Source organism: Orbicella franksi, chromosome 14, assembly GCF_964199315.1.
Source record: "Orbicella franksi chromosome 14, jaOrbFran1.1, whole genome shotgun sequence".
NCBI lineage: Eukaryota > Metazoa > Cnidaria > Anthozoa > Scleractinia > Merulinidae > Orbicella > Orbicella franksi.
Genome location: NC_138158.1, coordinates 15700378 through 15721690, shown reverse-complemented (window position 1 = coordinate 15721690; position 21313 = coordinate 15700378). Strand labels below are relative to the sequence as shown.

Sequence of the window (21313 nt, the reverse complement as noted above, 5' to 3'; positions counted from 1 at the left end):
CCGCGGCTTTTTAGAGAAACTGCTCACCTACAGCTAAAAAAAATAAGATCCTTCCCTTTATTTAACTTTTACGGACAGTTGCACTTAACTCCATCTAAAGAGTTTATTATCATCTTTTGAGGTACACTTAGATTAGTAGCAATGACAGCACCATAATATCAGAAGCCTTTACTGATTTTCTTGTTGTATCTTCTAGTTGAAACAGCGGGACCGAGGTTGGCTAAATCGTAGCATTACAATAACCTTTCCTCTCAGCGTTGTGAAAGGTGAGACTATCGTAATTGCATACCCCCGCGAAACCAAGCTTTCCTTCTGTAGCTGCTGGGAGAAATTGAAGAGAATCATCATAACTTTATCCGTCCATATCACAATTTTCTTTTACCTTTAAACAAAGCATTAAAAGAAGAAATGTTTTAGATTTTTTATCACTTCAAAGGTGAGGTCCCTTCTGTGAAGGTTTCATTTTGTGGGAAACCCGATCTCGTGTGGATCCCGTGGAGCTGGTACAGCTACAGCATATCATTCCCTTTAGTTTCTCTCGGAAGGTTTTGTTAACCAGAGCGTACACAAATGGGTTGACAGCGGAACTGAACAGTACCAGCATATGAATAACAGCGTATGCCAGTTCACTGACACGGACAGATGTGAAGTAGTCTAAGTTGTGCGCAAATAGGTCAGGCGCCCAACTGATTCCAAATATGGTAGTGACAGTTACCCCCATTAAAGTGACTCGCTTCCGCACTCTTAGGACGCCCTGTGTGTGTAGAGAGAGATATATATCCAATTAAAATAGCAAAGAATAAATCGGCAAAGTAATTTGAAAGTAAATTGTCAAAAAAGGCCTGCAAATGGTGTCATAGTATCGCAATATTAAGTGGCAGTCCCGCTAAAAGCGGTCCACTCGACTTCGGGACCAAAAATAATTTTCCTTCATTTTTTGTCAGTGAAAAGGGTTTGACACATATATATAAAAGAGCAATTTATTATTTTCCAATTCCTTATTTTTGCTTTGCTACGAGCCAAAATTGAATTTTGGCCGAACTGAGGTTTCCGACCGGGATCAGAAAGGTAAAATTCACCGATTTTGTGAAGCGTGCTAAGTCGCCTAAAATGCAGCTCACGGAATTTCGTTTTCGTACGAATTTTAAGGTACATTCATTACTTTGACTTACGAATTATGAAAACTTTTCGAAAAATTATAAGCTTACCAGCGAGGCTGGAAGATACCCTACTCCGAGGCCTTTGATCCCCTACTAAAATTTAGCCAAATTTGACGGGGAAAATCTCAAAAGTTGGGTCTAAATGAAGCCTAAAAAGCGCATCACAGTATTTTCATACCTTAATAAACCGTTCTATAAGTTCAAACCGGTGGTTATCTCCTTGGATTGCACGCGAGAACAGATTAAAATCTGCCACAGTCAGTGTGTTTACATAGCTATCGCTCGTGTCAAAGCTCATTTGCATAACCCTAGCACCCGGTGAAAATACATCTTCTTCCGTTCAGGTTCGTTTGTTGACCTTCTGAGTAGTGGCAAATAGCTTCCTTTAATACTTGTGTACACTCTAGATCCAGTTTTGAGGTGAAGGTTGCGTTAAAGTTGATTATCAAGACTCGCGAGACTCCAAAAGTAAATAATGGCGCCGGTCTACAGAAATTAACCGTAGCCGTCGTCCTGACCCTTCAATAAATTCTGCCGCAGAGGTAGCAATACGCGAAGAAGAAAATCGTAAGTTTTCATTTACCGTTTAATGGCAACTGGATGCTATACTACTGTCAAGACTACTTGGAGCTCGAGGGCTATATGCTCGAATTTGAAAAACAACAACAACGAACACTTGCCGGTTCCATCGCTGGGAAATGAACCTGAATGAACACGACACGCTTGAATGCAACTATGTTTTGCGATGAATGATGGGCTTTACTTCTGTTTATGCTTGATGTTTGTCTTTTAGTATCTTGCACAGCGCATAAAATAAACTTCGGGATCCGTTTATCGGGCGGTTTATACAACGAAAGCTGCACCAGCTTCGTCAAAATGTCACACAAGTTGTAGCGTGACCTATTACCCGGGAGGGGGGTACTCCCTTATATGGTATCTGTATGTGAGGCGCCGAAGGGTAGGGTTTTTCAGCCGTTTGGGTCATAAATAGCGTATTGGCCATTTTGGTTATAAATCGGGTATGGTTCTAGCACTCTAGTCTTGAATTGGGTATATTTCTTGGCAGAAGCTACTTTTTCATCATTATCAATAAGACCTTCAACAAAAGCCCTTCATAACGTATGTTTAGGGCAACTGTGTCAGCCGCAACGGTCGTAAATTAGGCTATCGAATTTTTGGTCAGGTCATAAATAGGGTAGCAAAAAACGTAGATATTGATGATAAAGAGGGTAAGGGTTTTGGGAAGTGGGCTGCACACCCCCACTCAACTTTTGTGGAAGTACCCCCCTAGGCCAATTACCAGGGGCCGAGGGCAAATCCCCTACCCCGCGCGCGCCTATCATTAGATTTGGCAAGATTTTCTCATTTCAATATTGATAATGAAAAAGCCACCCATTAACTTTTTGGACCAGTGCAATCTTTTCAGTAAGACCGAACGACGACAATCGTTGCACCTTTTCAGTTTTTATCTACCTTTCCTCGGAAAATATAAGGAGTTGCTAATACATGAGGGCGGAGGAAGCAGACATGGACCTAAAATTCACTTTTCCTTTCCCGTTATCAGCCGTTCGTTTTTCATAGAAAACAAAATGGAAGAAAATCAAAAGATGGGACCAAGAAACCTTCCAAAAAACGTCCATATCGAAGCGCGTGCAGATGTCGAGAGGCCGATTTCTCACTTTGTGTTTATAGGACTACTACCCTTCCCATTTTTTCTGACGACACCAGAATTATTGGCCATAAAAATAGTTTGTCTTTGATTTCTCCGCCTGGCGAAACATATGGTTAAGTGATGGGACATGCACTCTTACTGGTATGGGACTCAAGTAAGGGTGTGGACTTTGAACGTAATTGTCCTAAAATGCGATAGGCTTTTTATTAAAGGTGTTATATCGCATCCGGCATACATTAGTGTTACATCCTCGTGGTGTTTGTAAAAATCATAATAGCCGAGACAAAGTACATTTTTGACAACACTTCTACATATATCATGTGTCGCGAGCATTAACATTTCTGAACTGAGGGTATATTCATAACCATCACAAAATAGGACCTAGCAGCAATCAAACAAAAGATGCAATTGAACCCTTTCGCCCGTAGTTCAGCACTGGCCTTACGTTTTCTTTCTTTCTTTTTTTTTTTTACAACATAAAAGGCTTGGTGACAGTTACATTGTGAATTGTCGACGCTGCACTGAGATTGACGAGCTACTGAATATAACATTCTTTCACCATGTCCTTTAGCTTACAAGTTCATTAAAGAAGACTTTCGCGGCTTTGAGGGGAATTTCAAAATGATCTCACATGGCCTTGAGCATCGTGATATTGAATCCCATGGTCGGAGCTTACCGTTTAAAATCAAGGGCCCCTGCTAAGGGATGGAGGAGCGTATTTTGAATTGGCGGGGGGAGGGGGGGGGGGGGGGCTTAAAATCGAGCGCCATAGGCGCTTACTTGTAGGAGGTCTGGAGATATTTGTAAAATTATTATTTCAAGTATTTTTTGCTTGAAATTGGGGTGAATAAAGCCCCCTCCCAGCTCCCCCGGCTCCGACGTCCCTGCTGCTATTGAAAGAAGTTGATAATTATACCCCATTAATGACCAAAACAGCTGAAAAACCAGACCCTTTGGGACCGCCCAACCTACATAGCCCATATAAGGGAGTACTTCCCGGGCACCAACGCTTGAGTCCCATACCAGTAAGAGTGCATGTCCCATCACTTAATTATATGTTTCGCGAGGCGGAGAAATCAAAGACAAACTATTTTTATGGCCAATAATTCTGGTGTCGTCAGAAAAAATGGGAAGGGTAGTAGTCCTATAAACACAAAGTGAGAAATCGGCCTCTCGACATCTGCACGCGCTTCGATATGGACGTTTTTTGGAAGGTTTCTTGGTCCCATCTTTTGATTTTCTTCCATTTTGTTTTCTATGAAAAACGAACGGCTGATAACGGGAAAGGAAAAGTGAATGTTAGGTCCATGTCTGCTTCCTCCGCCCTCATGTATTAGCAACTCCTTATATTTTCCGAGGAAAGGTAGATAAAAATTGAAAAAGTGCAACGATTGTCGTCGTTCGGTCATACTGAAAAGATTGCACTGGTCCAAAAAGTTAATGGGTGGCTTTTTCATTATCAATATTGAAATGAGAAAATCTTGCCAAATCTAATGATAAGCGCGCGCGGGGTAGGGGATTTGCCCTCGGCCCCTGGTAATTGGCCTAGGGGGGTACTTCCACAAAAGTTGAGTGGGGGTGTGCAGCCAACTTCCCAAAACCCTTACCCTTTTTATGACCAAAATCTGCGTTTTTTGCTACCCTATTTATGACCTGACCAAAAATTCGATAGCCTAATTTACGACCGTTGCGGCTGACACAGTTGCCCTAAACATACGTTATGAAGGGCTTTTGTTGAAGGTCTTATTGATAATGATGAAAAAGTAGCTTCTGCCAAGAAACATACCCAATTCAAGACTAGAGTGCTCAAACCATACCCAATTTATAACCAAAATGACCCATACCGTATATATGACCCAAACGGCTGAAAAACCCTACCCTTTGGGGCCTCAGATACCTATAAAGCCCATATAAGGGAGTACTCCCCTCCCGGGTAATTGGTCACGTTACAACTTGTGTGACATTTTGACGAAGCTGGTTCAGCTTTCGTTGTATAAACGGCCCGATAAACGGATCCCGAAGTTTATTTTATGCGCTGTCCAAGATACTAAAAGACAAGCATCAAGCTTAAGGTTACAGTATACCTTCGCGTCGGCAATTTTCCTCAAATTTGGATTTTTGGGTCAAAATAGTGGTCGAAGAATAATCTCTAATTTCTGAAAAAAATTTTTGAAAAAGGCTAAATATTGGCGGAGAAATGGCGGTTTTACGTTTTCACCGGAAGTAAAAGTTTACCTCTTGATTGACAGCCCTATGGCGCGTATGCAATCAACCGAGACGATTTTCGCGGGAACTACCTATATGGATGTCACGAATTGACTACTCAGTTGATCAGCATTGTTGTTCTGACTACCCAGTATTTTTGGTATTAGGCGTGTCTCTATTAAGTTATGAGTAAACATAGACGACGTCTTAACCATGGACCGGTTCGAAAAAGCGAAAACAGCGAAGAACGAATGAAAATACATCAATGAGTGAAGAAGCGAAAGTTCGCCACGCGGATGAAGCTATAGTTATCGTATAAGGCGGGCAAATATTCGTGGTAAGAGAAAAGAAAGGTTCTGTAAAAATTTCGGAACTTGACAGCAATAACAGGGATGCTGACAGAGACTCTTCTGATGAGTCCGATATCGACGAATCGTCGGACTCACTGAGACCATTTGAAGAATAATCCATGCACAGTTGCCCACACACAGTTGCTCTCGGCGCTTTCTTTTGTTTGTTTCCTTCGCTCAGCCACTCTAACGTCCGTATCCTTTTTAGTCTTCCCCATTTTGCCAGACCAGCTTCAAGAAAAACCGAGCTACAGAAAAATTATCTCTCTGCCTTCGGTTCCTTGAGCGCATTGCGAAACACAAGAGTCTTTTAGAGATTCGCGCGTAAATTTCACCAGGAGGTTAACGGTACTAAACTTTCCCTGCACTGATTGGCTTAGTTATCTGAGAACCCAATTGAAGGCGTTTGTGGGCGGAGTTTGTTTGCGAAGCAGAAATTTTTCTTAGCGCTGTTTTCTCGAATAAATTTTTTCACTTGAAGCAGACACTTTAAAGAGTTATAACTCAAAGGGAATTTGTTCAATTGCTCTTAAATTTGGACAGTGGCTAGTTTAACATATAAACTACAAAAGCGTGTCTGGGAATTGTTAATTACGAAATACTTTTTCTTCGAGAGCGATTTTTGTACGATCACTCCACATTTTTTTAATCCTATTTCGAAAATGTTCTGTAACTTTTTACTGCAATTGAATATGCCAAAACGCAGACACGTTTTTTAAGCGCTTTGGGCCCTGAAACCGGGGAAAAAATTAAATTGGCGAAAAAGGAAATTCGCTTTGACTTGTAGCTTTCGAAAGGTTATTTGGGCGCTCGCATTTAGTGGTCGTGAAAATTCGACAATTCATTTTCTTTCAAAATTCTTGGTATAGTTTGATAGCCAGCTCCAGAAGCTTTAATTTGATATAGGGGTTTAGGTATCTACAGCTTAAACTGCACGCGCTACATCGCTTGCGCGCGAGACACCCCTGAAGGTATACTGTAACCTTAAAACAGATGTAAAGCCCATCATTCATCGCAAAACATAGTTCTGTACGGGTCCGCAAATGATCCCAGGACCGCAAATGATTCCCAAATTGAACCGCAAATGATCCCGGACCGGAAATGATCCCCATATTGGACCGAAATGATCCCGATCAAAAAATAACGAATGGCATGGATTTATATCACAGGAATGTGAGAACATGTACATGTTACAAAAAATTGTCTAAGTCAATTTCTAGAACAATCTAGAACCGGAAGTCATTCAGCCGTGACCAATTTGTATAAGAACATTCCAGAACATTCTAATCCTTATGTCATTACTCAGATTAGAAACTGTGTCAAACTACTTAATTTAGTTCGCTTTTAAAGCGAGTTATCGCTTTTTGGTTTTAAAAGGCTTCGGATCGAGCTGAGAAGCGAGATAACAATAGAAAAGACAGCAAGCCATTGAGGTAAGTCATTTTTATTGCAAAAAGATCAAAATCTCAGCTATAATGTCGATTACCGTTTTTCCCCATACAAACCTTTGTAAATTCAAACCGTTGCAACATAACACCACCATAGGCTGCGAGGCGAAGGTCACGTTTTGCGTAACCAAACTCGGTCGTTATGTAATAGTAGATGTCGGCGGTAATTGTGTCACGTTTCGCGCGCTGAACGTTCGCATAGAGATTTAAAAAAAATAATAAGTCCTCGCATTGACAGCTTGGACCGCCTGTGGTTTGAACTTATAGAACGGTTTATTAAGGCATGAAATTTACTGTGATGCGCTTTTTAGGCTTCATTTAGACCCAACTTTTGAGATTTTCCCCGTCAAATTTGGCTAAATTTTAGTAGGGGATCAAAGGCCTCGGAGTAGGGTGTCTTCCAGCCTCGCTGGTAAGCTTAGAATTTTTTGCAAAGTTTCCATGTTTCGTAAGTCAAAGTAATGAATGTACCTTAACATTCGTATGAAAACGAAATTCCGTGAGCTGCATTTTAGGCGACGTAGCACGCTTCACAAAATCGGTGAATTTTACCTTTCTGATCCCGGTCGGAAACCTCAGTTCGGCCAAAATTCAATTTTGGCTCGTAGCAAAGCAAAAATATGGAATTGGAAAATAATAAACTGCTTTTTTATAGATACGTGTCAAACCCTTTTCACTGACAAAAATGAAGGAAAATTATTTTTGGTCCCGAAGTCGTGTGGACTGCTTTTAGCGGGACTGCCACTTAATGGCAATGTTTCAATCAAAATGTCGCAGGGACAATTAAGTTATTGACAACGTCAGTGACAGGTGAGAATTACAATCTCTACATCAAACTTTGCCTATTATAATGAGTTGAATTTTGCAAATCGATGGGCCTTAAGTTGTCCGTCACAATGCGAACGTAAGACATGATGTCACAGTCACACTGTCACGATCTCACTCTCGCAACAAGAGTGTGACACTTGAACATAATGTAACCAACCACACTCTGTCACGATCGTTACGGTTCTTGTCGTAATAGCTACCCCCCCTCTCTTAACAGGCGAGGCCTTGGTACACGGAAAAGTTCTATTAGGGCACCCATAGAGGATTAGGAAGATCAAAACTGGCGTACGGGGAGAACTTTCATTAACGCTTACCTCTTGATATCCACAGACTAGAAAGGAAGAAATACTTGGAATTTTCTTTCCCGCCAACATCCTAAGATTGACTAAAAAAGAAATGTTCACGTATTGAACTTCTTTGTTTAATACTTACCCTCTGTTGGAAAGTGAGCTGATTCTCAGGATCACGTTTTATCCACAGGGTGTACACGATTCTGGAATACAACCCAGCCATTATTACCATGGCTACAACTACAATGGCTGACCAGTACAAAGAATAGGCTTTTGGCATCCATTCTTCAACCATCCACACGCAGGAATTGTCCTTTACTTTTAAGGCCAGGAACAGAGGTATATGGACTATCAACGAAAAGATCCACGAACCGGGAATGATCATCTGAAATAGGAACGTGTTATGCTTAATATACCGATTCAATTTCTTTTTCATACTATTAATCATCTGCGTACACATACTAAAAACACGTTTCTTCTTAAATCATCACTCTATAGTTACTAATAATCACACTTTGTCAGTGACGCACCTTCAGTTTACGCTTGGTAAGTTTGCCCGTGTTACCAGCAGGATGGTTTACCGCAAAATATCGTTCAGCAGCAATTGCAATCAAAGTGACCACCGAGGAAATTCCAGCAATCCATGCCAAACCTCCACCCGTCATCAATTTGCATAAAACTGTACCGCCCATCCCATCTGGGTGGGTGGAGGTGAGCCTGTGGAAAGTGTTTGGGGTAATAAAGGTCGCGTACAGCATATCCGCTACAGCCAGATTCACTAGTAGATAGTTGATGGGAGTCCTGTGGAATACCATAAATACATACATACTTCAATTAAGAGAAGATGGAGAGTAAGAGAGTCAGTTCTTCATATATTCTCCAGGTAATCCATTTTTAGATCACTACAGGTTCCGGAATCCCTTGGAGGTCTGAAAAAGGCACTCCTGTGACGCAGATTTTGCTCAGTTACACAGCCCAAATAGCTGCTTTACACTCGTTTTTATCCTGTACAAAAAACATCAACGCAAGCTGCATCAACGCAAGCGATGTTTAGAAATATTCTGATCCGGATTACCTTAAGAATAAGGCCTTTATGAGTGACTTACTCTCTCACTCTTCATTTTTTCTTGCATAACTTCAGAAGAATTGAATGGCTGACCTGGACAGAAGCATGGTAATATTATCTACTTGTGCGAATGTACAAGAACCGTGGACAATAGAAATATTGCTAGGAATGTAAATCCTCCAATGGACTTTCGTATTAAGGAAATAACTAATTTTAACCTTCACGAATGCATTGTTTAGTTGAAAACGGCTGAGGTGCCTGAGTTGTACTTCTTATACCAGCTGAAAATTTAAATCCGTGAACATGTAATCGAAGAACTTTAAAAACGTTTCTCCCATGTTCACATCAGGCTATGTAAACCACAAGCTAACCATGCAATTTCTATTTCACTGCTATGTGAAGTCGCTGAAACAACCTTCGGTAGTGTTTCAAACTGGCTGTGATATTTTAGTTATTTTAGTTTTAACATACCTCATGTCTCGATGTTTCTTTATGATCGCACAAACGAGGCAATTTCCAACGATGTCTACGATGACAAGTACGGAGTGTACCGTTGCTATGGCAATACCAGATGATTCGATCATGACTAAATGTTGTTGCTGATATTACACAGTCGCGAGGTCTGCTAGGTTTAATGAAGAGATAAGGAAGAGTGAATTCCTGATAACTAGATGATTATTTGTGGATACTTGACATGTGAGAGAAAACGGAAGTGCCAAGCACTGATTATTGAATATCTGATGAATATTTTGTCTGGTAATGTTACCTTGAATATAAATTAAGGGAATTGAAACTTCATACCTTCATTACATCACACCATATGATTACGTTAGTTTAAGTTTTTTTTATAATGATTATCTGATCCTGTAAGTTAGTAACGAAGGACATATTCTGCAGTGTCTTTGATGGACTTTGCTCCCGTTACAGGGACACATGTGCATCGAGGAAACAAAATTGCAGAAAAAGAAAAACGAACACGTTAGGAGACTAGGCCGAGCATGTAAAACTCAACTTGTAAATCCCTGTAAATGGCACCGTATCCACAATATGATGGAACAGTTTCCATGTCATGGTCGGTATACGTATAGTTAAGCAGTTTCCTTCGCGCTTAACTTTGAAACAAGGTACATACCATGAAGAACCTAAGATGGCATTTGGGGGGCAATTGTTTCAAAATGCATAGCGACCTTTTTCTGAGGGAACGTGGATTATGAACATTAGGTGATTGAGTAGATTTGCCGCCATGTTAGATTATTTTAATCCTACTGTCTATGACGCTTCTTCCTCTCTAAGTCCAAAAAATGATGGCGCTTGCTAGATCAAAATGTACTCCCTCACTCTCATAAGTTAACCGGTCTAACAGGCGGTTTATGGGAGACATATTGTTTTTTTTTTTTATTTATTTCTTTTTTTTTTATTCCGCTAACTGTAACGCTATAGCGCCCTGCCCCGCTAAAGCGCCTGGTTCTGTTGGATAGCTAAAATACGTCTAGCTAACAAATTCCAGATAGACAGAAACAAGTTGGCTGTAGCCATTCTGTCCTAGAAAATCATGCGCCCAATTAATAACCTTTTCTTGAATCAGGTGAAAAAAATAGGTCTTCAATGAAATCGAACTTTGTCGAATCTTTACCACACAAGCTTGGATAGAATAATAGTGATGAGCTTTTCTTAGTGCTCCTATTTTTGACAGCTTGTGAGAAGCAAATGTCCTTACCTTCCTCACGTTGAATGCATATTAAAAGCCATCTTTAAAATGGGATGGAGAAGGTATCTTGACAATTCAACTCGATTCCTTGAGTATATACTTATCTTGGGTTTTTAAGACTACAGACAGTCTTATCATTTTAAACATACGAACACTGCCCACCTGGCAGCAACATGAAAAACAAAAAAACAAAAAAAAAAACAAAAAAAAGTGAAAAAGATTAAAAACTAGAATTTTTCTTTTAAAAAAAATAGACAAACTCCAGTAGCAAATTAAAACCAGCGCTCCTTAAAAGGAAAAAAAAAAAAAGAATACTGGATCGATGCGTATGTACTTGGAATTTATTTAGTCCTGCTTAAACTATTGCTTTAAATACATGACCTCTTCCTTATTTTATACATAATAATAAACATAATGATTATTGCAAGAAATGTATGCTTTATTCAAGGATGTTCTAACATGAGATGATGCTGATCAGATATACGACAGTTTTAAAACAATAGATGGGAGATATGACGCAGACAGTTTAATAATGAGAATTGAAAAGAAGAATTTTCATTTAAAACCTGATTGACACCTGACTTCGATATTCTCGTATTGGGATATTTTAATATAAACTGTTTATCTTTGAAAGTATGGTTTAGTTTGTCGCTCACCATTCGACGCCATTCTATACTGCGCGGATAAGAAGGATAGTTACAGCAGAATGGCGTGAATATGAATTGCAGTATAAAGCTTCTGTGCAGCATTGTTGTTTACGATGTAGCCTTTTTTAAAATGATTGTCTTTTCACGAACTGAGTTTGAACTCATGTAGATTAAGAAGTTTGAATCCACAGGAACCACTATTTCTATTTTAGATATAAAAGACTACCATCGAAAAACTGGGGTACTAAAAAAAAATAGATCTCCTCAGCGGCAAAAGTTCCACGTTCCGGTCAGCCGGTTAAAACCTTCGAAACATTTTGTGAATATTTGAGCGCTATCGAGCGCTTCCAGGTTTAATGACAGAGATAAATATGTATTGCCTGCTGCTCGTGTTGCTGCAACATTTCTTATGCAAACCTTTACTTCTGGTTACAGAAAAATCTACTACAAAAATTCCTGCTTCAAACTTTTTCTTGTGTTTCTACAACTCGATAGGAACGCGAAGAAAATGGTTTCTATTAATTTTAGGAAACTCTGGATGGAAAAGAAAAGAAATCCACTTATTTATTCGAATGATTAAAATTCACGCTCTCTTTGCCTGCTTCATCATAATGTCAACAGCTTGGGCAATTTTGTTTTTCTATCGAGTTGTCGAGGTACAGCTTTTAGCGAACGTTTTCTTACAGGGTGTTTCCTCATTGTTACATTGTCCTACGATTGTTATTTGCTTAAAAAATTTTATTTAAGTCCTGTTTTAGCAATTCTTTTACTCCAATATGTTTCACACCTTTAAAACAAAATGATTTAATACAATATGCAGATAATATCTACCAACTTTTAGCACATTCTTTGATATTTTAAAACCTATTAATGAATTGTCTAGAATCTTAGAAAATAACTGCAAAATGACAATCTTACCTAAAACACTTCACTTGTGGACAATCGGAGTTGTTGTTGAACGGTAATGTTGTAGCCAGTCCAAAAAACTGCTATCACTGATGACATCGCAAGAAAAGGATTATGAAGGACAGCAGTTTAATAATCATCGTAAGAAAATTTATACAAGTTGGACCACGTGATTACCAGCCGGTGCTCGTTATGTTAAGCCCCGTCCACACTACGCCGACGAAAATTAAAAACGCAGCTTTATTGCTATCTTTATGCGAACTGTCCACACTAAGCCATCACGAAAACGGAGCCTTCCGAAAATGGTCTTCAAACCGGAGGAATTTGAAAACGCCTTCATTGCGCTTTAGTTTGGAGGGAAATTATTTTGAAAACAGAGCTTTTCGAAATCGATGATGTCACGATAATCACGTGATTTCCCTGATCGAGTTTTCCTCAAACACAAATCCAAAATGACCGGTAATTTTTGCGTTTTCAAATTTCTCCGGCGTAATGTGAGAAAAAACGCAAAACGTTTGATGCGTTTTCAGGGTGAAACCTCCGTTTTCAAATTTCTCTGGCGTATTGTAAATGGGGCCTTATTTAAATAGTTATCATAAAAAAAAAAAATGGTAGCAAAATTAAAAGCTGTCTGTATTTTCATATGAGAGTTGCATCAATTTTCTTTATCATTTGAAACGTTTTGACGCTTAAATTTCTGCATCCTAATAGAATCGCAGACGTATTGTAAAGGCAGGTTTTGGTAAACGGTTATTCAATCATTAATAACGATACTGCGAGCAGTTATTGAGCTCAGCATGCGAAACTGACAACCAATCACGTATAGTACCTAGCTTTATAATCCATCAGATATTTTCGTTTGCACGCGACTGGTGTAAACGCGTCACGTGACTGAATATGCCCAGCTAAAACTGGGGAATATCCGAGTGATATTCCCCAATTTTCAGATCACCCGTGTTGAGAAAAATATTAAAGGAGATACTATTAAAGGAAAGGATAATAAAGATAATAAACACAATAGCCTCCATTTGACTGTAAAAAATGATCGCATATTTGTCCTTGGACATTATCTGTTCCTCGGAACTGACAGTTTTCCTCTAACTTCACTCTCTGGGTTTGCTTCTCAGAACAGATAATGTCCGCGGAAAAATTTCTGAGCAATTTTTTCGCGCCAAATATAAGCTATTGGTTATATCTGCAGAGGCATCAAACATATGCAACAACATCAACAGACAAAACAACAAAACTTTTATTTCACCTCAGATCTAGAAATAATTTATTACAGTAATTATTATTATAAATTAAAAGCATAAATGATAGGGGTGCTGGTACCCATAATAACGGAGGAGGGTGCACGTGTTCGTGAACGAATAATAAACACTAATTGATGTAAATACATGAATGATCATGCAGCTCTTACATACACAACTTAAGCAGCTGTGATGACATTAAAGCCTGAAAATATTTAGACCAATGGCCTGTGAGTTATTTATTGGTGTAAGACAACTGGGAGCCGGTCGCGCTGTGTGTTTTTAATGTGCATACCTATAGATGTGATATGCTATATAACCTAATAAGCGCTCCCCCCCCCCCCCCCCATTCCAAATTCATTAAGCACCCTCTTTATACAAGCTAAGCGTGCTCATAGCGACAGTGTCATTTAAGGCATTGACAGTTAATAGAGTAATTAGATGAATGAACTATGGATGGACTGTGAAGCAATATTGAACATTATGAAAGTTCTTGAGTTAAAGGTTCTGTTTTTCATTAAAGAACTGGGTCACATCGTGATATTTATGAAAAACGAATAAACGCTCCCTCTTCCAATAAGTGAACTCCCTTAAACTACCAAATGTAAATAGCGGTCCCGACGCTAAATTGAAGAATTGCAATAACGTTCCTGCCAGATCTATGAAAGGTAATACTCCTGTAAAGTTGCCTACCCTGTGAGATTCCCTTCTCTTGCTACTCAGAGAAAGAGAGGAAAATCGCTGTCTCTCAAGGCAGTTTAAAGTGCTAACGTTTATCATAACTTTGTCTCTCCAATCTGTATAATGCCGTCACATTTCCTTTAATTACAAAAAAGGCATTATTAAAAGGAGAAATGTTTTTAGATTTTTTGATCACACCAAAGTTGATGTCTCTACTGTGGAGTTTAAATTTTGTTGGCAAACTCGATTTCGTGTGGATCCCGTGGAGCCGGTACAGCTACAGCATAACATTCCTTTTAGCTTTTCTTGGAAGGTTTTGTTAACCAGAGCGTATACAAATGGGTTGACAGCGGAACTGAACAGTACTAGCGTATGAATAACGGCGTATGCATCTTCACTGATACTGAGAGATGTGTTGATGTCTAAGTTGTGCGCAATTACGTCAGGTGCCCAACAGATTCCAAATATGGCAGTGACAGTTACCCCCATCAAAGTGACTCGCTTCCGCACTCTCATGACGCCCTGAATATATAGAGAAAAATACAATTAAGATAGTAATCAAACTGGCTGTGAGCTACTGAACTTGGAAAATAAATTATGAAAGGGTGTTAAGAGGCTCTGCTCATTAAGGAACTAGTTGTGATTTGAGGGCAGTCTAGCTTTCTAACAAGCCCATAAACCCTTTTTCTATTCAGGGGTGTGTTGTGGTATTTGCAAAATGAAAATGTTCAACGTTAAGAATCTGTTTGTTAGTCAGACCTGCCTACACGTTTTACATTACATGTATCTGTACAAGCCTTCCTTGTGCTGTAGTCAAAAATGGCAAGATTATTTTGTTTGGTCAAAAGTGAGGTACAGACTGAACGAAACTCATCAGCCTGCGGTACGTAAATAAATAATTAATACTTTCGTTATCGGTAACTGATGTCGAAGAGTTCAGTGTGATAAGTGCTGGCTCGCCATGCGAGACATTGGAAGTTCGAATCCTAGTGGTTACTGCTGATTTTTATTTCTTTTCTTCTTCATTGTTTTTTCTTTTCTTAAAATTACCGAAAGGTAGCGTTTTTCTTTCCATTTCTTGTGTTAAAAAAATCGTCTGAAGCCTTTAATCATTCGTTTATATCAATTGCTTTCGAATTCACATATCACGTAGGTTTGTGAAGGAAAAACTACGAAGACTTTCCCTGAATCGAATCGCTAAGCATGCAAGAACCATAAGTATTTTCCTTACGATGAAAAATTCGTTCTACCTTCTACCTCTCGAAAATAACTACTTGATACGCTGCAAGCGACTGTAAAACGGTCTTAGACGGCTGATGTTCGACACTCGGGGGGACTCCTACATGATAAGGTCGGGGATGCTCGTCGTCTCGGGTACAAATCAAGGATTCTGGTCTCACTTGGGATGTTGATGACGAAAGGTCACTATTTTTAGCTGTCAAAGTAACCTTTAGAGTGCACCCGAGGAAATAATAAAAGAAACGTTCTCATTTAATTTCTGTTTTTAGGCTTGATATCCGCTAATCTCTCGAGAACGCGAGTCGGGTCTACAAGTGCGCGGTATCCTCTCTTGAACAGTGGCAAGTAATCGAACCTATTCGTTTTAAGTGGTATATTTTAGGGGTCTAATGAAGCTCAAGCAACGTCCAAATTAATCTCCCTTAGGAGATAAATTCAAATTTTCCGACGAGCATCCCTTGCCTTTTCATATGGGAGTTCCTCCCCCCCTCCCCGGGTTTCCAAATGTCTAACGGGAAATGAAAGAGTGAAGGAGTGAAGGAGTGAAGGAGTGAAGGAGTGAAGGAGTGAAGGAGTGAAGGAGTGAAGGAGTGAAGGAGTGAAGGAGTGAAGGAGTGAAGGAGTGAAGGAGTGAAGGAGTGAAGGAGTGAAGGAGTGAAGGAGTGAAGGAGTGAAGGAGTGAAGGAGTGAAGGAGTGAAGGAGTGAAGGAGTGAAGGAGTGAAGGAGTGAAGGAGTGAAGGAGTGAAGGAGTGAAGGAGTGAAGGAGTGAAGGAGTGAAGGAGTGAAGGAGTGAAGGAGTGAAGGAGTGAAGGAGTGAAGGAGTGAAGGAGTGAAGGAGTGGGGAGGAGTGCAGGATTGGAGGAGTGAAGGAGTGATGGAGGAAAATCGTTCCAGCACTACAACTTGGAAAATAATAAATATTTTCCAAGTTAACAAACGAATCAGCAAAGTGGTTTGAAAGTACGATTCCTGGAAACAAGATCTGTCACTATGCACGCGTGCATAAACTTGATCTACTCTCGAATTCACACGGTAACATTTCTTTAACAGTGCTAATATATAATCGAGCTACCTGGTGTTATCAATAAAATAACGAAATAAAAGTTAGATCAAGGCAGAAAAATTTATGCGATGACACAAAGTGCGGTCCTGGGCGCGTACTAGTTGCCCGGTAACTGACCTAACGGGATTAAGGTCTTAAGAGGTTTTACATATTTTTGGCAGACTAAAAATATCAGTTCCTCTTAACTAATAATAGCTGGATCGCAGACTGAACAAGCCTTTTAAGTATTCAGAGTATTCACAAAGGTGAAGACATTTCAAAAAACAGAGAGAATGATATTTTGTTTGCGTCTGTTTTCCATGGTTACTGCTTGGTGGAGAGTATTCACTTAACAGCAACGCTCGAACAAAACGTTTCCAGAATGTTCGGGCACCAGAATATAATTGAAAAAAAACGTGGCTATCTGCAAGTTTCAGTCATGAGCGTTCATTTGAACACTTCAGTAGCTATCGTCAGAGAAGCCAACGAAAAGCGTTCACATATCGATCTTGTTTCTCAAAGGAGCTTCGTCATTGTTTGCGCAACTTAAAAATTTAGCCTGACACTTTTACGTCCGTTGTTTATAATCCGTGTCAATCTTCTCCATCCCTAACTATCACTGTTGCTCAACGGTATCTCTTTCGTGTTTTCCTATCTTAGTAAAATGCTATTTTTAGGTTTTCTTTCAATTTATAGATACATTTGTAAGTGGCCAAAATAACTTAGATTACGGTGACTGATGAGCTCCCTTACTACTTACCCTCTGTTGAAAGGTAAGTTGATTGTCGGGACCATGTTTGAACCAGATGGTGCACACGATTCTGGAATACAACCCAGCCATCAGTACTATGGCTGCAATTACGATGGCTGTCCAGTACAAAATATAAACTTTCTGTATCCATTCTTCACTCCACGCACAGGCATTGTCCTTTACGTTTAAGGTCAGAAACGGTGGTATGTGGACTATCAATGCGAAGATCCATGAACCAGGAATGATCACCTGAAACAGCGAAACGGAAAACGTTAAGACAGCGACGCAAATACTATTTTAAACTTCTTCCGTCAACGCTTCTTTTAGGAGTGCTTTTCCAGGAATAGCAATACGCATCACACTGGTGATGAGTTAGATCAGTAGACCTAGTTTGAAAGCTTTCTTTGTAACTCTATGGTTGACAGTTATTCCCCGTAGTACTGGTCGAAGTTACTAGTTGTTGATTTTCCCCGAGCCGGCGACATTTCATCAAAAGGAATTGTAAAGTATTCTTGATTTTAAAACCACGTCGACAGAAGACATTTTACGAATTTCATAGTTTTAATTTGGCTATCCTATAAACAAGAACACTTAGGCTGCTTTTAAATTTCGAAGTTGTTCTAAATTGCAAATGTGAACAAATCGTTTCATGCCGGTTTTCACCGATAACTTCACTCCTAAGAATAATAAATCCGCACTTGTAAATACTGCCAAGCCAAATTTTGCAGTTTTCTTTGTGTTAATGGGGACAGCAAGAGAGAACTAGTAGGTAGAGTTGCTGAAGAGGCCGAGACTGCAGGCCAGGAGAATGACATGAAAACCCTCTACAGCAAACGTGAGTTGTCAGGCGGAATACAAATACCAACAGACTAGTGCGTGGACGTGACGGCAGCGTTCTCAGCAAGACATCAGACCAGCCTAAGAGATGGGAAGAACACTTCAACAGTCTGCTCAACGGCACACCAGTTGTCAGACTTAGGAAGGAGATGACCTGGCCATCAACCTTGGCTCCATCTCCAGACCAGAGGTAGTGAAGGCCGACAAGAGGATCAAGAATTTAGAAGCACCAGGTCCAGACAATACCCCACCCGAAGTCATGGAGGCAGACATTGGGTCAATGCAAATATCATGATCGATTTACCTGCTGTAGGAAGCACAGGAGAAGGAGGAAGTGCCTATTGAATGGAAGACAGATTACATTGCAAAGCTTCCCAAGAAAGGAGATCTCGGCGACTGCCAGAATCGGAGAGGAATTTAGCTTCTTCCTTTTCTCTTACTAGCAAAGTCTTCAACAGGTTAGTTCTGGGGAGGATCAGGAAATCTGTGGACATCAAACTGAGAGAAGGAACAGTCAGGTTTCCGGGCAGAGAGGTCTTGCACGCATCAGATAGTGACTCTCTGCATCATCATCGAATAGTCGCTAGAATGGGAGTCACGGTTGCATGTCAGTTTTGTTGACTTTAAAAAGTTGTTTGATATGGTGGAAAGAACAGTGATGTGGAGAATCTATACACTATGGCATTCCTTACAAGATCGTAAACATCATTAAGAGCCTCTATGAGGACACCAGCTGAAGAGGTATCCGGAATTAATGCTGGTTTGTCTGTATCGTTCACTGTCAACACAGGAGTGAGACACGACTGCATCCTAGAACAGTATTCTCCAACTAAAGTGACGATAAGATAGATACCCACGTCTTATTCCAATTATAACTAATTTTCAGCAATCACGTTCAGTTCCAAGACAACTGCCTAACCACTTTCTATTGTCCCTTTTTCCTTTTAACCACATCCGATCTAGTCTTCAGAATAACTTCATTTTCTTTCAACATTGCTAGGGGGAGGAGGGAGGGGGGGGGGGGTCAATTTACTTGCATTGCTTCTATTCATCTTTTTTGAAAACGTCCAGGACGTAGTTGAAATCGTGGGCTTTAGCGCGTAAAAGGGAAGGTGTTCCAACAACTCATGGCAAGGATTTAGATTACCCTACGTTACCCTACTCTCACAACTCGGGAGCATATACAGACCAAGACTTTCATACTGTACGGAGTTGTCAGGACGACAGGTCTCGAGATCAATGTCACAAAAACCAAAAGCCTACGAGTAAACGCATGCCAGGAAGCTCCTATGGACAGATAAAAATGGCAAGGCTAGGATCAACAAAGCACTTTAAGCCTTTGCCACCCAGAGATCAGTATTGCGGAGGAAGAGCCTCAGGTGGGGTACTGAACTGAGACTATTCAACAGCAATGACAAAACAATTCTCCAGTACGGGGCAGAAACCTGGAGGAACACTAAGAACTTGGACCACAAAATGCAGCTCTTCATCAACATCTGTTAGGGTTTGCGCATCGTTTGGCGAGAGCGCATCTATAACCAAGAACTCCGGCGAAAAAAAGGCAGGAGCCCATCACCATTGCCATTAAGAACAGAAGGTGGAAATGGATCGTACATACCCTACTCAGAGAGCAGACCGGCGTCACCCGCCAAGCCTTGGAACCCTCAGGGAAAAAGAAAAGACGAAGACCAGCTCTGGCATGGAAAAGAACTCTACAAGCAGAGCTAAGGACCATCAGCATGACCTAGCTGAGAGGAGCCGAAGAAGACAGATGGAGGTTCGTATTCAAGGCCCTGGTTCCAGAGGGAAGTAAAAGAAACACGTGAGAAATGGGGACAGCTGCTTCATAGATCGCCAAAATGTCTTCTGCAGTTACGGCACAAAACAAAGAATGCATTTTGCTTATAGACCCTTTTCATAAACACCTGCCTATTCCGAGTTTGAGAAGCCAGTCAGAATGCGAAAAACACATAATCCACTGGTTTGATATAAACTAATACTAATAATTAAACTTTGTCAGTGACGAACCTTCAGTTTACGCTTGGTAAGTTTGCCCACGTTACCAGCGGGATAGATTACTGCATAATATCGTTCAGTGGCAATTGCGGCCAAAGTAACAACCGAGGAGGTTCCAGCAATCCAGGCGAGGTTTCCACCTGTTATTATTTTGCATAAAACTGTTCCAGCTATTCCTTCTGGGTGGGTGGGTGTGATCGGGAAGAAAGTCTGTGGTGTAAGAAAGGTTGCATACAAGGCATCCGCTACAGCCAGGTTCACAAGTAGATAGTTGATGGGAGTCCTGTGGAATATCATAAATAAGATGAAGAGTAAGAAAGTTAATTACCTAAATAAGCCTTATTTACAGAGTATATCCCTCTTAAATTATTTTTCTATACCCTATGATGGTCTAGAGAAAGGTACTTCTATGACGGAAATTTCGCTCACGTGGAAAGCCCAAGTGGCTTTACGTTAATTTGTTTCCTGCAAAAAACATCCACATATTGTATTGAAAGCGATTTCTATGCTCTAGTCGACTTTCTTATTTAGGAAACAATTTACGCTCCCTAATAGGTTGTTTAATTGAAAACAATGAAAACAGCTGAGTTGTCTGAGTTGTAATTTTTAACGTCCGATGAAAAATAAAATACAAGAACTTATAATTAAAACACTTTTAATAAAATTCTCTAAATTTGAAATTCTTTATCACTTTCCCCTATGCTTGCATCAGTCTATGTTAATCACAAGCTAACCATTTTCTAGTCTCACTGTTACATAAAGTTGTTGTGTAAGGCCTCAGTAGTGTTTCAAACTGGCTGTGATATTTTAGTTATTTTAGCTTCAACAAACCTCATGTCTCGATGTTTCTTTATGATCGCACAAACGAGACAATGTCCAACGATGTCTATCACGACGAGTATAGAGTGTACCGTTGCTATAGCAATGCCAGATGATTCGATCATGGCTGAATGTTGTTGATGATGTTACACAGTCGCTAGGTCTGCTGGGTTTAATGAAGAGATAAGGAAGAGTGAATTCCTGATAACTGAGCTGATCATTGGCGTAACGTGAGAAAAAGACAGTGGCAGTCACTGATTGTTGGAGATAATCGATATCTGATGAATATTTCGTCATGTAATGTTACCTAAGGTATAAATTAATTAAAAGGAAATAAAACTTGATACTTTCATTATATCTTAACATAATTTTATGATTACGTAAGTTAGCAGTAAAG

At 40.0% G+C, this 21313-nt stretch overlaps 2 protein-coding genes across 2 annotated transcripts; both read right to left on the bottom strand.

Moving 5' to 3' along the window:
* Positions 1-390: 390 nt before the first annotated feature.
* LOC145467421 (pyroglutamylated RF-amide peptide receptor-like) lies at positions 391-8839 on the bottom strand. Its single transcript, XM_081450978.1, has 3 exons — positions 8484-8839; positions 8096-8338; positions 391-754 (listed from the first exon to the last, which is right to left on the bottom strand). Exons 1-3 carry the CDS (start codon positions 8778-8780, stop codon positions 431-433), a joined length of 864 nt encoding a protein of 287 aa, XP_081307104.1. The 5' UTR covers positions 8781-8839; the 3' UTR covers positions 391-430.
* A 5484-nt stretch (positions 8840-14323) lies between these two features.
* Positions 14324-21102, bottom strand: LOC145468513 (pyroglutamylated RF-amide peptide receptor-like). The gene is made up of 4 exons (XM_081452252.1): positions 20929-21102; positions 20110-20380; positions 17254-17493; positions 14324-14733 (listed from the first exon to the last, which is right to left on the bottom strand). The coding sequence occupies exons 1-4, from the start codon at positions 21039-21041 to the stop codon at positions 14404-14406; spliced, it is 954 nt and encodes a 317-aa protein (XP_081308378.1). The 5' UTR covers positions 21042-21102; the 3' UTR covers positions 14324-14403.
* Positions 21103-21313: the final 211 nt, after the last annotated feature.

What these genes read in the sequence shown, in the direction of transcription:
- LOC145467421 (XM_081450978.1), bottom strand. Translation starts at nt 8,780, where the DNA reads ATGTATGTATTTATGGTATTCCACAGGACTCCCATCAACTATCTACTA. An exon ending in TTACCAAGCGTAAACTGAAG is followed by an intron (nt 8,339 to 8,483) that starts GTGCGTCACTGA and finishes TTCCTATTTCAG; the next exon opens with ATGATCATTCCCGGTTCGTG. An exon ending in AGCTCACTTTCCAACAGAGG is followed by an intron (nt 755 to 8,095) that starts GTAAGTATTAAA and finishes CTACACACACAG; the next exon opens with GGCGTCCTAAGAGTGCGGAA.
- LOC145468513 (XM_081452252.1), bottom strand. Translation starts at nt 21,041, where the DNA reads ATGATCGAATCATCTGGCATTGCTATAGCAACGGTACACTCTATACTC. An exon ending in AAGAAACATCGAGACATGAG is followed by an intron (nt 20,381 to 20,928) that starts GTTTGTTGAAGC and finishes GATATTCCACAG; the next exon opens with GACTCCCATCAACTATCTAC. An exon ending in TTACCAAGCGTAAACTGAAG is followed by an intron (nt 17,494 to 20,109) that starts GTTCGTCACTGA and finishes TCGCTGTTTCAG; the next exon opens with GTGATCATTCCTGGTTCATG.